This window comes from Festucalex cinctus, chromosome 1 (genome assembly GCF_051991245.1).
Source record: "Festucalex cinctus isolate MCC-2025b chromosome 1, RoL_Fcin_1.0, whole genome shotgun sequence".
In the NCBI taxonomy this organism is placed as follows: domain Eukaryota; kingdom Metazoa; phylum Chordata; class Actinopteri; order Syngnathiformes; family Syngnathidae; genus Festucalex; species Festucalex cinctus.
In genome coordinates, this window is record NC_135411.1 from 26,401,485 (window position 1) to 26,416,406 (window position 14,922).

Below are 14,922 nucleotides of genomic sequence, written 5' to 3' on the forward strand. Positions count from 1 at the left end.
GTGCATTCACACCATTGCGCCGTCTTTCTCCTTTCTTTGCCCGCTCATCTCTCTCCTCCGAGCTCTTACCTTCACACACCCTCAAGCCCAGCGCCTCCATTACATGCGTGATGGATAGCGGGGAAAAGGGTTTGCATTGATCTGAGCCCGGCTCAGAGGAAGCAGATACTAAGCGCAAACACGGAGAGCATAGACGAGGAGCCCTTCAAAGGTACTTGAAACAATACTATAAAAAATATATACGCATTCGTAGTGAGACACGCTCACATTGTTTTGCACAAGGATGCTGACTTTAGTGATTCGCTCACAGGGGATTCAAACAGCTCAAAGCAGAGACGTAAGACATTCTAGGTCAGTGGTTCTCAAAGTTTTTACACCAAGTATCACCGGAAAAAGAATGCTTAAAAGTATTACCAATATGCCCAACTTTAGAATACAGTAGCGTAGTAGCCCAGGTGTTAATCAAAATGAGACAAGAGGTTTTATTCCTAAAAACAAAACATTACACAGGATGCAATATTATTTAATGTAAGTAACTGTAAAATTAAACACCGTATTAAATTAATGTAAGCAACTGTAACATTAAACCTGTATTAAAATTATTTGTATTTATTTTTCATTGATACTACTACTACTACTACTACTACTAATAATAATAATAATAATAATCAGGGATGTTCGATACTGCTTTTTTTTTTCAGACCGATACCATACTCAAGTCTTGAGTAGTCACCAATACTAATACTAAGTACTGATACCACTAATACTTTTGATGCATAAAAATTCCCCCAAAAAGAATAACAGATCAAAATTAAAAATCCATAGCATTTTTCCTTAAAATTGCAAGAAATTAATGGCAAATTTCTGTTCTAATTTCTAGTTCCTGATCTAGTTCCTGAACGACCACAGGAGGATACCAATATTGGCCACCGATGCTAGGACTGATACCTTGAAGTAAGGCCAGGTATTGTCCCGATAAATGGCATTGGCCCATCCATAATAATAATAATTAAAAAAATAATAATAATAAATACTGACCTCCATTTAATATAAATAAATTAGAGAGAAATAAAAATGACTTTCTCCTAATAGACAACCTGGTCCTGTACAAGATGGGGTCACCAAACATCTTGAAACTGAGAGCTACTTCTTGGGTACTGATTAATACGAAGGGCTACCAGTTATTATCCATGATTAATGATATTCAATTTCTGGTGTAATGACCTTATTTATTGATTGATTGAATTTTATTTTTTTTTTTTTTTATTTTCATTATTATTATTATTATTAATTCAAACTCTGGTGTAATAACCTTATTTATTGATTGATTGAATTATTTTTTTATTTTATTATCTGTTCTCATTGCTGCTGGACATTTAAATTTCCCAGAGGGAGCCATCCCAAAGGGATTAATAAAGTCAAGTCTAAGTCTAAGTCTATATTCATTTATGGAAAACCAATGATCATGTAAATAACCTCACAATAATTAGGAAAGAGGTAAATATCAATAGGCAACACTTCATTTCTAGAACTCTCCGCCAGTGTTTATATTTCCAATTGATCACTTCTTCAACATTCTAAGAAAATCACATTGTCCCACCAGTGGTAAGCTAATTTTAGAAGAGACCCATGGGCTACTCAGGTGGTTCTTCGGGGCTACCTGGTGCCCACAGGCACCATATTGGTAACCCTAGCGCAACAGTAAACAATAGAGAAAACAAATGTACCAGACCACTCTGCATCTATTTTTTATTTTTTATTTTTTTTTAAGCATGTTAGCGTTTCGTTCTGTGCTAAGCAAAAATAATAGAAACAGCTCAACAAACTACCACAAACACATCTGTATGAGCTTATCATTTTTGTAAAGGCAGAATTTTTGCCCTGGATCTGAATCGAATGTGAAGGTGTACCCCATGAAGTGAACACAGTGCAGACAGACCTTTGTGACATGATCTTGACAGCGTCGGGCAGGTAGCACTGCACGTTCTCCATCTGGAAGGGGTCGGCGTCGCAGATCTTGTCGTCTGTGCGTCCGTAGTTGGCCGTCTCGATCATGATGACGTCGCTCCCTGGGCAGCGCAGCTCGATGGGGTAGCCTTCGCACGCCAGCTCTCGGCGCATCAAGCCAAAGGGCATCATCGACCGGCTCAGTGCTGGATGGGGAAGATGGCGAGAAGGGCAGTAAAAATTATTGATAAATCGACAGACTTTTACTCTTAAAGAAGGCACTTTACTACCAGGCCACGCTGTAAATATCAGGTGAGGTGTCAGCCCATGTTCATAAAGGAGCTATTAAAGTATTGGGGAGTGAAAATAAATGAACAAAGATTTCTATTTTCTATAGAGCTTGTCCTCAATGAGGTGGCGGCTAAGCTATCCCAGCTGACTTTGAGCAAGAGGTGGCATACACCCTGGAGCGACCGCTGGCCAGTCGTGCGGCACATAAAGACAACCATTCATCCATCCATTTTCTACAGCGCTAGTTCTCATTTGTGAGTTGAAGCCTATGCCAGCTGACTAATGGTAGCATTTTATGAGCGTATGGTGGATCTCACTTACCAACATGATTTAGTTAGCAAGCTGACTATGGAAAGCTCTTGACTTCATGTCGTCAAGGGATATAATGTTGCTGTGTGAGGTGGGGACAATCACATAAGGCCCATCAGGTCATCAGGTATGGTAATTTGATCACCTCGCATATTTGAATTGATTGTAAGTGCCAAAAAATTACAAAATCAAACCGGTAACATTGCAATTTCATGGCAATAGCCCATCATCAATAAGTCATGTTAGCAATGCAGCTACTTTAGCGTGGCACCATGCACTCTTGGAGGAGTGAAGTGATACATTAGAATCTTGTTAGCAATTTCAAATTTGAAAACCGAGATAATATGAAGAAAATCTGCTATCTTAATGAACACAAGCGAAATAGAAAATGGATGGATGGACTTCCAAAGCTTAAAGGGGCTGTCTGCCTGATTCACTCAGGAAAATGCACTTTTTAAATACAGGATGCACACACTTTAACTTTCTCTCAGTCTACACATCTGTGTTTTTGTTATTCTTTTGTGGTAATTTCGTCCTAAACCTCCACCTCCCCAGCCTGTATTTTGCCATTTTGTGTTTGTTTTGTATACAGCGGGACGTTTCTGTGGAAAGACAGTATTTATATTACAGATTTTTTTTTTCACTCACTCACTCACAGAAGCTTACGTGTGTGAATGAGTGAGTGAGTGAAAAAAAAAATGCGTGCGTGCTTTCAAATTGCCGCGGGAGTGACGTCACGCAGCTGACACGTTCGTCCGGCCCCATCTGCGACACACCACCCCCCCGCTCTGTGATTGGCTGGAGGGGTGTAAACACTGTCCTTCCACTGAAACGTCCCGCTGTTTACAAAACAAACACAAAATGGCAAAATACAGGCTGGGGAGGTGGGGGTTGAGGACGAAATTACCACAAAAGATTAACAAAAACACAAATGTGTAGACTGAGAGAAAGTTAAAGTGTGTACATCCTGTATTTAAAAAGTGCATTTTCCTGAGTGAATCCGGCAGACAGCCCCTTTAACAGTGTACAGTAGTAATATGACAGTTTTTCCTGTGATGTGCACACAAAACTGGCACTCTGGTTGTGATCGCATATTGACAGGCGGCACGCTCGTCAGACAAACTGTGAGAGTGTCAAATGTTACAAACCCGTACACTCGGGACTCGCAACAGGGGGCTTCTTCTATTGCCGCACGGCTTGTGTCAAAAACTCAGGTGAGAAGATGGTGAAAATCAAATTGTCAGCCTATACTTTTATTTCTGGTGTGTGTTGTGTGTGTTTGCTTGGTGCTGTTTGACATGCATGGTGGTCAGCGAGCAAGCGAGGGGCTTCGGTGCGGAGCCAGCAGGGATCAGGGGTACACGGGGTTAATCGTCAAGCCAGGCTGAGAGGCATGAACGAGGGTTGCAGAGAGGTGCTTTGAGAGTTAGTTGTTGTCTCTCCAGCACTCTCCTCACTGCACACCTTGACACCGCCTCTCTCACTTGGGAAAATAAAAAAACACATAGAATTTGGCTGATTTACACTCCGTGGAACATAATTCTGATGTTTTGCTCTCATGTGGAACAATTGGGTTATGCACCAGCAGGAAATCAGGCCTGTTCCAAATGTCTCTAAAAATCTGATATGTATCAGACTTGTGCCAATGCAGTGATCAGGTATATCGTGTCAATGCCAGCTTGAGGTAACCACTATACACCGATTGGTGATGTATGTAGCCTCTTTTATTTTTTTATTTTTTAAAAACATAAATATAACTACATGTAATAGGCAATTTTGAATAGCCGATACAGCATTTCCAACCAGCCAAACATTTTGATAGAGTCATTTAATTGAGCCTACATCAATTGTCAATGGCTATCAACGTGGTTTATTGAAAAGTTAGCATCATAACGATTGATTTCCCGCAAAGACGCTTGACTTAAAGTTTAAACGGTCCCCAGGTAAGGACCAAGGCAGGAATAGAAGCTTGGAGATGTCAGCGCAACCCTCCACGAGTGCTTGTTTGCTAACTGACATATTAAAGTGAACCTGCAGCCGACATGCTAACACAACTACTGAATGCACAGTTGCCGCATTAATTAGCTTTATTGTGCTTTACCAGACTACTTTGTGTATCTTTTTCTTGTCATGGAGAAGCCAAAAAATAGAGGAATAAGAGCGTGGCGCGATTTGATGTGAAGTGTTTCCTTAGTGTTTATGCCGATGCTTTTGCTAGCAAACGTGACGCGCTAATGGTGAACTTTGCGGCTAATGCCAGTGTTAGCTGATATTTGTGTTGGTGGAGCCAAATAGCTGATTAAATAAACAAACAAATCATACTTGCTGTCGCTTATTGTTCTTGAATAGTAAAAAGCACAAAAATAATTTCTCCCTCGTGCCTACAACTGCATTACAGTTGTGATGATATACAGTAACGTCACTCCTTGTCTGATATTGCTTACGTATGTTCATTTGACAAAATTCCAAAAACAAACCGAGTGATACAGATTTTCAAACCAATTTCCCAAGTCTTCACAAATATTCAACAGCCACAATTTGTTTTTTAATTTCCTATTTGAATTTATTTTGTGTCAGGTCCAAATCTGCTTTCCAGTTGCTCTATTTTTATTGAATTTCCTCTAAAATGTGTGCTGCACACTTTCACATCCTAAACTCAACACAAAGGGTAAAGAGTAGTTTTTCAGACAATTCATTGATGTTAGGTTCTACAGAAAAAAAGTGAATCTGTGAATGGTAGAATTGGGTACCTTGACATGCAGTGTAAAATACAGCTTTAAAGAAAGACATTTGAAAGTCCACTGCCTGTTGAAGGATAGCCAGCATTTGTTCTCTTGAGCCTGCCAGCCATCGTTCAGGCACTGCCGCTGTCCGTGGTTCTGAACTAACACAACTTGTTGGACGGGTAGAAATGGAGTCCTCTGTGAGCGTGCGGGCCGTCGGAGGAGTATTCAACGGGTCGGCGCGCAGCTGCCAAAAGTCTTGCGGAGGAGCAGACGGCATCGACGGCGCTTTGAGTCGATACTCTGCATGCTGGAAGAGCTCAAATTTCACAGTGAGTGCCACTTTTACATCCCCTAACCTGAGTCAGCCCCTCAGTTGGGATGCCGGCTCCAAACCTCCGCTGCTTGGGTTTCAGCCCATCGTCTATTCCAGCCAGTGGTGGGCGAATTATGCACGTTTAGTAACTGTACCTCAGAAGGTTTTTCAGTACATGAATGTTTATTCTTGAGACAACACTTTGCTTTTATGTCCTACATTTGAAAAAGGATATTTGTTCTTTCTACTGTTTTTGTCAAAAATAGGCTTGTACATCAATTACTACTTCTGTTTTACCCGAAATGTTTTATACACAATCAGTATCTCATGAGCCTTATAGCATTTATACTGTAGTATTAGGCTAACAATCTGTGCTTAAGTAAGAGTGAGAGTAGTTTTGCCACCTCTAATTCCAGTGGCACAGTGCCCATTTGGGTCAGTGTCAACGTCAGTCACTACCCCCACCCCACCCCACCTCTGATATGCTCCGTAGCTGTGTGCTACATGATTCACTGCCAATTGACTTGCTCGTATTTCTAAATGCCATCCATTGATGCGGCGGGGGGTGGAGTTGAGTTGTGTAACTAAGTCCATCAGGGCTGAATGACTCGCATACACGCACGCACACACACACACACACACGTTTGCCTTTGTATCATCGTGGGGACTTCTCATTGGCATAATGCCTTTCTTTAACCCTTTCCTTAACCTATACCATCAAAAATATTTGCCTACCCCCATTCCTTACCCTAACCTCAACCATAACCCAATTCCAACCTAAACTCTAAAACCAAAGCTTAACCCTCAAAAAGAGGTCTGAACTTGTGAGGACCGCCAAAACGTCCCCACAATGGTAGTTAAACCTGTAAAAACAAGCGTGTATGGGCCCCACAATGTAGCAAAACAAAGGCACACGCACATACAGCACACACACTTTGTATCCTTTCTGCCTCGCCAGCATGCAGCTCCAAATCACAAAGACCTAGATGCAAAAGTGCATACTAATTAAAGCCGCAGAGATGCAAATAGCAGGCGAGGCAAAAACACATACGCGAATGCAAAAATAAACAAAAAAAAAGTGCATACACCTTGTGACACACGCACACATGGTAGAGTGCAGTAGCAATGGATGTCAGCGTCGAACAGCAGGATCACAAAGCCCAGTGATGTCAGTGTGTGGCCTTGTTCTCTTAACTAGCCCGTGGTGAAAGTACACCACAGCTGGACAATGATTACAAGCTCACACCAGGAGAGTCAACGAAGGAGGCGGGGGGGGTATAGAGGCACAGGTCAGTCAGTCCATTCGCTCAACAAGAACAGTAAGACCAAACACACTGGAGGGGGTTCAGTGTATACATTAGGGTGGGCAAACGTTTGCGCCCAAGAGCTCATTTTCAGAATAAAAAATTAACACAATATATTTCATATGTAAACTAGGGGTGGGAATCTCTGACATGAGGCCGATTCGATATGTATCTCGATACACAAGTTGCGATTCGATTGAAAAACGATTATCTTTCAGAACAGAACGGTTCGATACGGTTCGATTAAGTTTGGGAACGATACAATTTTCGATTCGATACGATTAATTTCAATATTCAAAACTTATAGTGACATTTGTTGCTTGTAAACATTAATCTTAAAACACCACAAATTTTTACAGTATCTACAAATGTGTAAAAAAAGAACAACAACAATGTCTTCTATATTTTTATATATTGAATCAATTATTTAAATGGACCGGAACAAAGGGCTGGGCCATATGACTGAAAAATGTATCAGGTTAAATATTTATTAGTTGTTATTGACAGTTATAATTGTTTTTTGTTTTTTAATTCAAAATCAGGATCAGGAAAACAAAAGGCTGATAATTCAATTTGAAATATAAATATTTAACCTTTAAAAAGACACCAACACAATTAAACAGAATATGTCCACATTGTGAAGTATTTCAGAAACATAAATTTAAGACATGACATAAACCTACCGTCCAGCTAAAAGAAATATGAAGCCACCTTATGGAACAATAAATTTATCAAACACATTTTAACAACTTAATATATCCAAAAATATTTACAAAAGTGCATTTCCCTTTTTATTAACAATTTTTGTTTTTAACAATTTTTGTTTTTCTTTGCCATCACATTCATTTTTGGTTAATGACATCTTTTTTGTTTTTTTTAATCGGAGACACGATGATGACCACGGAATCACGACTGTTTGTTTTGTTTTTTGGGCTGTCGTTCATTTTGAGTTTGATGACGTAATTGCGGGCACGTCTCAGTTCCCTGCTGCTCATGCTAGTTGTGTACATTGACAGGGAGCCACAAACTGAGAAATGAGATACTTGCAGTGTGCTTTTAGCTTAGCTGGTGTATTGGCTGTGGGACATACCTGTGTCGTTTGAATCCATGCATTGGATCGTCACGGGAGTTATTCTTTTTGGCTCGTGCACAGTACCAACGCCGGCCCGGGACATACAAGTGCACCGAGAGGACTCGATAGCCATGGGAAATACCGAGATGTACGGCACCGGCTTCTGCTAACTGTCTCCATTTGTATGTTGTCACTCGTTGTGCGCGCGCGCGCGCCGTGTCGCGAGCACGGCGTTGACGGTAGGCTCCCCCCCAAGGTGCGTAACGTCTTTGCATTATGTTTACAACATCCGGGGAATGAAGCGTCTCTGAGCGCTACTTTGCTAGCTCTCTGTAAACACGGAAGTAGCTTGAATAGTGCTGCTACTGAAATGTAAACAAAACAAGTAGAGTACGGTGCAGAACTCTTGCTATTGTTATGAAAACCATAAAGCCTCACTCGCAATCGATTCACAGCAACGCGATATCCGGTCCACAGCTTTACAAGCAATCTATCTAAGGATTCCCGGCGGATTTTGTATCGGTTGACAAGTCTGCTACCGATACGGCCGTTTAGCTCCACTTGACGACCGATGGTTCGGTCGAATCGGTTTTTTGTCCCACCCCTAATGTAAAGTCTCTTCTTTCATCAGGAAAAAAAAGTATGTTTCTATCTGTTTCCGTTTTGCAGCAATTAGCATCAGAAGAGAGCTAAGTTTCATCAGTTTTCACAAATCTATTTAAAATTGTAAGTAATTGAGCTTTTTTTTCTAGATGGCCCTGGTTGATCTCCTTTGCTCTGCTGCCACCTGCTGGCCGTTTGTGTAATAACTACCATTTCTGCAACCGTTCTTTGCAGTTGAGAGGCTGCATCAAAGCCTTCTGTATGCTCTAGCATAAAAAAAACAACAAAAAAACGTATAAATACGTCTTTGGGACACTTAGAGCATTAAAAAAAACGTATTTATACATTATTGGGAGTAAATGAGCTAAGAGGTTCCACCTTAAAGGTAGAGTTAGCAGTGACAAAACAAAACAACAACAACAGCAAAACATTTTTTTTTAAATATCTAAAACAGTGTGTCTCAAACAGATAACATTTTGTTTTTGGCAATACTTAATTATAAATAAGTCGTGCTAGCAGCATAGCAGCCTTTTCGATGAATTTTGTTTCCCTGCATTGCATAATGTAATCATCATCCTGTGTAAAAATTGTATTAAATAAATAAATATAAATACAAGCGGTACACAGGCTCACAACTTTGCTATAGCAGCCCAAGGCACTTTGTCTTGTACAACTGGGTCGGTGAAAAACTGCTTAGTTTAAAAAAAAAAAAAAAAAAAAAAAAAAGTAAATTCCTGCGCTGTGTTTGATTGATACCAGGTCGTTTCATTACCGCCGCATATGCTTATCTTCTTGTGTTTGTGTAATTAATTTCGGCTTAATATCAGCGCCGGCACGGTGCCGTCTATCATCTGCGGCTCGCCTGTTTAGATGCTGAAGTGTTTACTTTGTCACACACCGAGGCGATGCTCCAATTTCACACAGAATAGGACGAATGAAGACAAATCAATTACCTGGTTCAGGTAATTTGTCATTAGCACAGATGCTAACGGGCCACAACATTAGGGACACCAGCCCAATCTAATGAGATCCAATCCACAACGCTATCATAGAGGACCTACACGTTTATTATTGTGGCTGCAGTTTGCTGCATTACATTTTATCGGTAGTTGTTTTTAATATTGTGGTTTAAATGATTCTTCTGAATTGCGTTTTTAGTGGGTCAACATGCCTGAATACCCGTGAGCATCCGGGGGGAAATGTAGACATTTTCTAGTCCGTAACACAACCCCTCAAAACTCACTCACTAGCATCCTGGGAAAAGTTTGAAAAAATATAAGCCCCTGACACCGGTTCCACCAGTTGACACTAAACTAGATGGACAAGTCTATCATGGCAGGATGCACGAAAACGTCTCAAGGGCCCATGCCTGAAATTGAGCAGGAAGTCAGCCATTTTGGTCTGAAGCAGCCATTTTGGGCAACATCCAGGCTTAGTCCATGCCAGACTTTCATGGGGGAATTTGCCCAAATCAGAAACAGGTACCTTAGACAGATGGGTGGGGCCTAAATTGCCCTTTTTTTTTTTTGCGTTTGTTTTGCTTTTTTTATTTGTTTTTTTATTTATTTATTTATTTATTTTTTGCTAATGCCATCTGACGTGAGCAAAGCATGATCTCATGAGGTTCCGTCATCGGCCATTTAAAAAAAAAAAAAAAAAAAAAAAAAAAAAAAAGGGTGCAATGCTGCTTGGAGATTCAGTTATCATTATTGTTTTCTTTTTAGAATTGTTGAGGGTGCACAACTTGGAATTTGAGTGGTTACAGTCCACTTGCATTGGGGCCAAGTTGGGGCAAGGAGAATAGAGCTGGTTGTGGCAGTTAGTTATATGTGTGTAATGTGTAATATGCGTTACTGCCACCTACAGAACTGGAGTGGAATGGTATTATTTTTTAAGTCATTACAATAATACATGTCCATCCATCTGAACAACTTATCCTCAATAATTCAAAAAATATGGTATAAGCATGAGAAAAAAATGCCCATGTACGATTAAACTGTACATGGACATTTTTCATATTTCATATCGTCACCCTCTTAAAATAACCTCATAAGTAATTTTTTTCTGGCCAAAAAAATTACTATTTTTTTTCCTAAATCAACTCCTCATGATGCAAATGTTTATTTTTTTTGTGTTTCCTGAAAAATCTGAAAACATGACTGAGATGATTATTTGAACTTTTAGGTTTGTAGGATTTAATCTGGAACAACTGTTTGTTTAAACGTTTACCAGAATGAATTTGTTAGGTAACTTTTAAGGAATTTTAAACGTTTATTTTACTATTTTTTTAAAGGTACTTTTAAATAAAAAAATATTTTTGAAGTAATTATTATTATTAAGCACAGTATTTTATTTTCCTAGATTTAAGCATACTGGTAGTGTTCAAACAGTACATAATGTTAGTGTTTTCCAATAATGCTTAATGTACTTTTTAGGAATGAAACCAAAGCCTTGTTTTTGAGGTAGTACTTGGTTTAAAAATTGGCTAACCACTGAAAAAGACATTTTCAGGATTGTTAGTGCTTGGTTAGGTGATTCCAGGCTTTTGCACTGGAGATTGTGCAGGTGAATGCATTCAAAGATTACAGCCAGCATCACACTTGAACGATGTCTGCTACCACCTTAAGTCATTCACTGCTGAAACTCACAAAGTTTGGCTTCCAGGGAAGTTTTTTCGCGCCGACATCAGCACATCATGATGTACTTTGCATGAGCTTTTGAATGGAGTGCAACTTTACTGATGTGTGCATGGCTCTGTGTGTGCGTGTGTATGCTTGTATGAGGAAGCAAAAGAAAGTTTGTGTACGCGGCCAGATGGCTGGAGGCCTAGCTGGAGAGGAGCTGAGCTGAGACGAGATGAGCAGAGGATGAGCTTGGACCGGCCATGAGCTACGATTGTCCTTCACTGAGCAGGAATCCATTTCGCTTTCAGGGTCGCTGCAGCAAGCCAGCCAACGCAAACACAAACACGCACACACGCGCGCACACATTCAGCATTGAGTCGCGCATGTCACAACAACCGGATGACGAAGTATCTTCCTCAACAGGAGCCATATGTATAGGTGCATCTAAGCCCTCTGTGGGATGATGACTCATCGCCTATGCCACTGATTCTCAACGTGTGGTACAATTTTTATTAAATGTTTATGTGCATTGTGTTTGAATTGATTCATTATTTAACTGATTTGCTCCCAAAGACGTATAAATACGTATTATTTTATGTTTTAGTGGCCCAAAGATGTATTTATACGTTTTTTTTTTTTTTTTGTTTTTTTTGCTAGAGCATACAGAAGGCTTTGATGCAGCCTCTCATCTGCAAAGAACGGTTGCAGAAATGGTAGTTATTACACAAACAGCCAGCAGGTGGCAGCAGAGCAAAGGAGATCAACCAGGACCATGTTGAAAAAAAATCTCAATTACTCACAATTCTAAATAAATTTGTAAGTAATGCTGAAACTTAGCTATATTCTAATGTTAATTGCTGCAAAACGGAAACAGATAGAAATATACTTTTTTTTTTTTTTTCCTTTAGAGACTTTAATCTTTCTTTTGATAGCTTCCATGTTTTAATAGCAATAGAACATTATATTCTGTGGGCCTCACAAAATCAGTCCAAATCCAGTAAAACAGCCAGGAGCGAACGGGATTGCTGCTGTGAAAATGGCTGGGAGTGAATGAGTTAAGTACATTTTCATGTGTGCATATTGAAGCAGTGTTAATCTTTAAAGCCTGATACTTGCAGTGGTTTACAATAATAATATACATTTTAGGAATAATTTTATTTTCGATGCCTTCTACTTCTTCTATTTTAATGATGGCAGTACTTGGAGAGTTTTTTTGTGGTGGTCCTTGGTGTAAAATGTCTGAGAACCACTGTCCTATGATACAGAAAAATACTTAAATATGTCTGTTGTGAATAAATGAAATAGCTGCCGATTTTCTAATTGTACGCGCTGATCTGCATGGGTACGGCACGGCCGGTGTTACTCCAGGGCGGTGGGCGCGAGGGGCTGAAGTGCTTGCCTTCATAATGGAAGTTACAAATTAAGAGCAAGAGAGAGAGAGAGAGATGATTGGATTTGAATCATTATCCTCGCACAGTAATTAAAGCCTGAGGGTGAATGGGTGTTTGGACCGTCTGACAAGAACGTTTTTTTTTTTTTTTCCTTTCTCCTCTCATCCCGAGCTTGCTCTTTTCTCCACCTATTACGGCACTCAGAGGCCGCCGCTCTTTTGTCGCGCAAGACTGAATGCGCTCGCAGACGAGGACTCTTCGCCATTATCGACGCACAATAAAAGGAAGGATGAAAAGTACTCGGTTCTCAGTCTTCAACGAAAGGCTACATTTACACAGCAGATCAAATAATGTCTGTCCAAATATCTATTTACTTTAACTGGACACCTGAAACAACTTGCATGCACACACTACAAGGCGGTGTAAACAACTACACTAGTTTGGACATTGAGCAGCAGCAACACAGAAGTAAACAATAAAAAATAAATTGGCCTGCACTGGTTCCTAATTCCCATTGGTTTGATTAAGGTAACCTTGAGGAACTTCAACAATATTCAGAAACCAAATAAGCCAATATCTTAAACTATGCTAGGTAAGGTTACATCCAAAGTGTCTTCATTGAATTGTAATGCATTGAATCCAAGCCCAAAGTTGTGGACTTGTGAATGTGCGTGGCAAGTTTTTCCCAGTCTGGATGAATTCCCCTTGACATTCCCAGAGAACTATTTCACATGCTGTGCAGAACTTTATCCTGCCATATCCACACGGAGCTGTCATCTTTTTTGACGTTTTCGAAGGCCTACGAGCTTCGGCTTTTGGGATTTGTCAAATTTTTTTCCGACCAAATCTGACCGTGGGATGTTAGATTTGACATTTCTGACACCCTGTGCAGAACCTCCGAACATCTCTAGTTACACACATCTATTCAATAGCTGTCCATGCACAATAGTACCTTCACTTACAAGTTTAATATTGGCCAAGCACGGAACCTACTTTACTCATATGTGTTTAAATGTTCACTCAGTGCCCGTTTTTTAATCACAGGATCTACAATCCAACGGAATTCCTTTCTTTAATATGCGGTTCGGAAAATGTATAGTAGAAATATATGGTCGGAGTCCTTTCAGTTTAACGGGAATAGAAGAAGGCCAACCAAAAGAAAACCATTGCCTCACAGAAACAACAGTTCCGTAAAGCCCTGGTGGTCTGAGGTGGAATTGCGAGGGGTCCGTGAAAAAATAAAATGTTCTTTGTTAAAGATCCTATGACATTTATAGAAATAGGTTTTGACTCAAATGAGACATTTACCAAAACTACTGAGTGTAAAATGACTTTTTTTAAAACATAATTCCATATTTTGCACAACCCTAATCATTGAATGGAGAGCTTCTTCCCATTTGCATTACTAAAGTTACTGCATTACACTGTTATTACGTTGTAATACACTAAACATGATCTCCATTCTTTTCAAGTTATAAGTCAACCATTGTTTCAGTGGGCATACATCATTCATGTCTTAATAATGTTCACATTCACATTCCCACAAAAGCAACATGATCAGTCCACATTCACTACAATAGCAAGATGAAGAAGAAAGTCTCATCTTTCTTTTGGTAGGTTGCACGTTTGTTTATATGGCAATGGAACATAAAATTCTATGGGCCTAGCAAATCAGTCAAAATCAGGTAAAATCTCACAGTGCAACAATAACTGATAACATTTTTACTAACGACATGTCAAATCAAACTGTGGGTGGTTTGCAAATCTCTGACATCACTGATCATCTACCTGTCTTTATTGTTTATGACAATGATTTCAAGGGAGTCAGTGAAGAAACACGAGTAAATCATGAACGAATTAGAAGAATACTTTTATACTTTTACCAACTGTTCAATGCTGCAGGACTGGAGTTCAGTTTATAGTCGAGCAGATGTGGACACTGCTTGCGATAATTTCCTTGAAATATTTCTTTCTCTCTACAATAAACATTGACTACTTCAAAAATGTCATCAACATAAAAAAATATACTAACAATCCTTGCCTGACTAAAGGAATACAAAATGCTTGCAAAAAGAAAAACATGTACAAAATGCTTGTTAAATTAAAAACCAAGGAAGTTGAACAAAGATATAAGGTTTATAAAAACAAGTTAACTGACATAATTAGAGCTAGCAAGCAACTGTTTTATAAGAAATGGCTGTATGAAAATAAAACAAATATCAAAGGAACCTGGAACATCTTGAACACCTTAATTAAATGTGTATCTTCCAAATTTATCTATCCAGAATACTTTGAGAATGAGCATGGCCCAAATTATGATAAAACTGACACTGTCAATTCTT

The 14,922-nt window shown here is 39.5% G+C and overlaps 1 protein-coding gene across 9 annotated transcripts in view; it reads right to left on the minus strand.

The window, feature by feature from the left end:
- adgrl1a (adhesion G protein-coupled receptor L1a) overlaps window positions 1–14,922 on the minus strand; it is a 212,102-nt gene that overhangs the window by 84,303 nt on the left and 112,877 nt on the right. For all 9 annotated transcript variants that reach the window (XM_077526142.1, XM_077526134.1, XM_077526127.1 and 6 more), the window contains one exon: window positions 1,940–2,153. In XM_077526142.1, coding sequence (XP_077382268.1) covers window positions 1,940–2,153 — 214 coding nt within the window. The remainder of the gene's footprint in view (window positions 1–1,939; window positions 2,154–14,922) is intronic.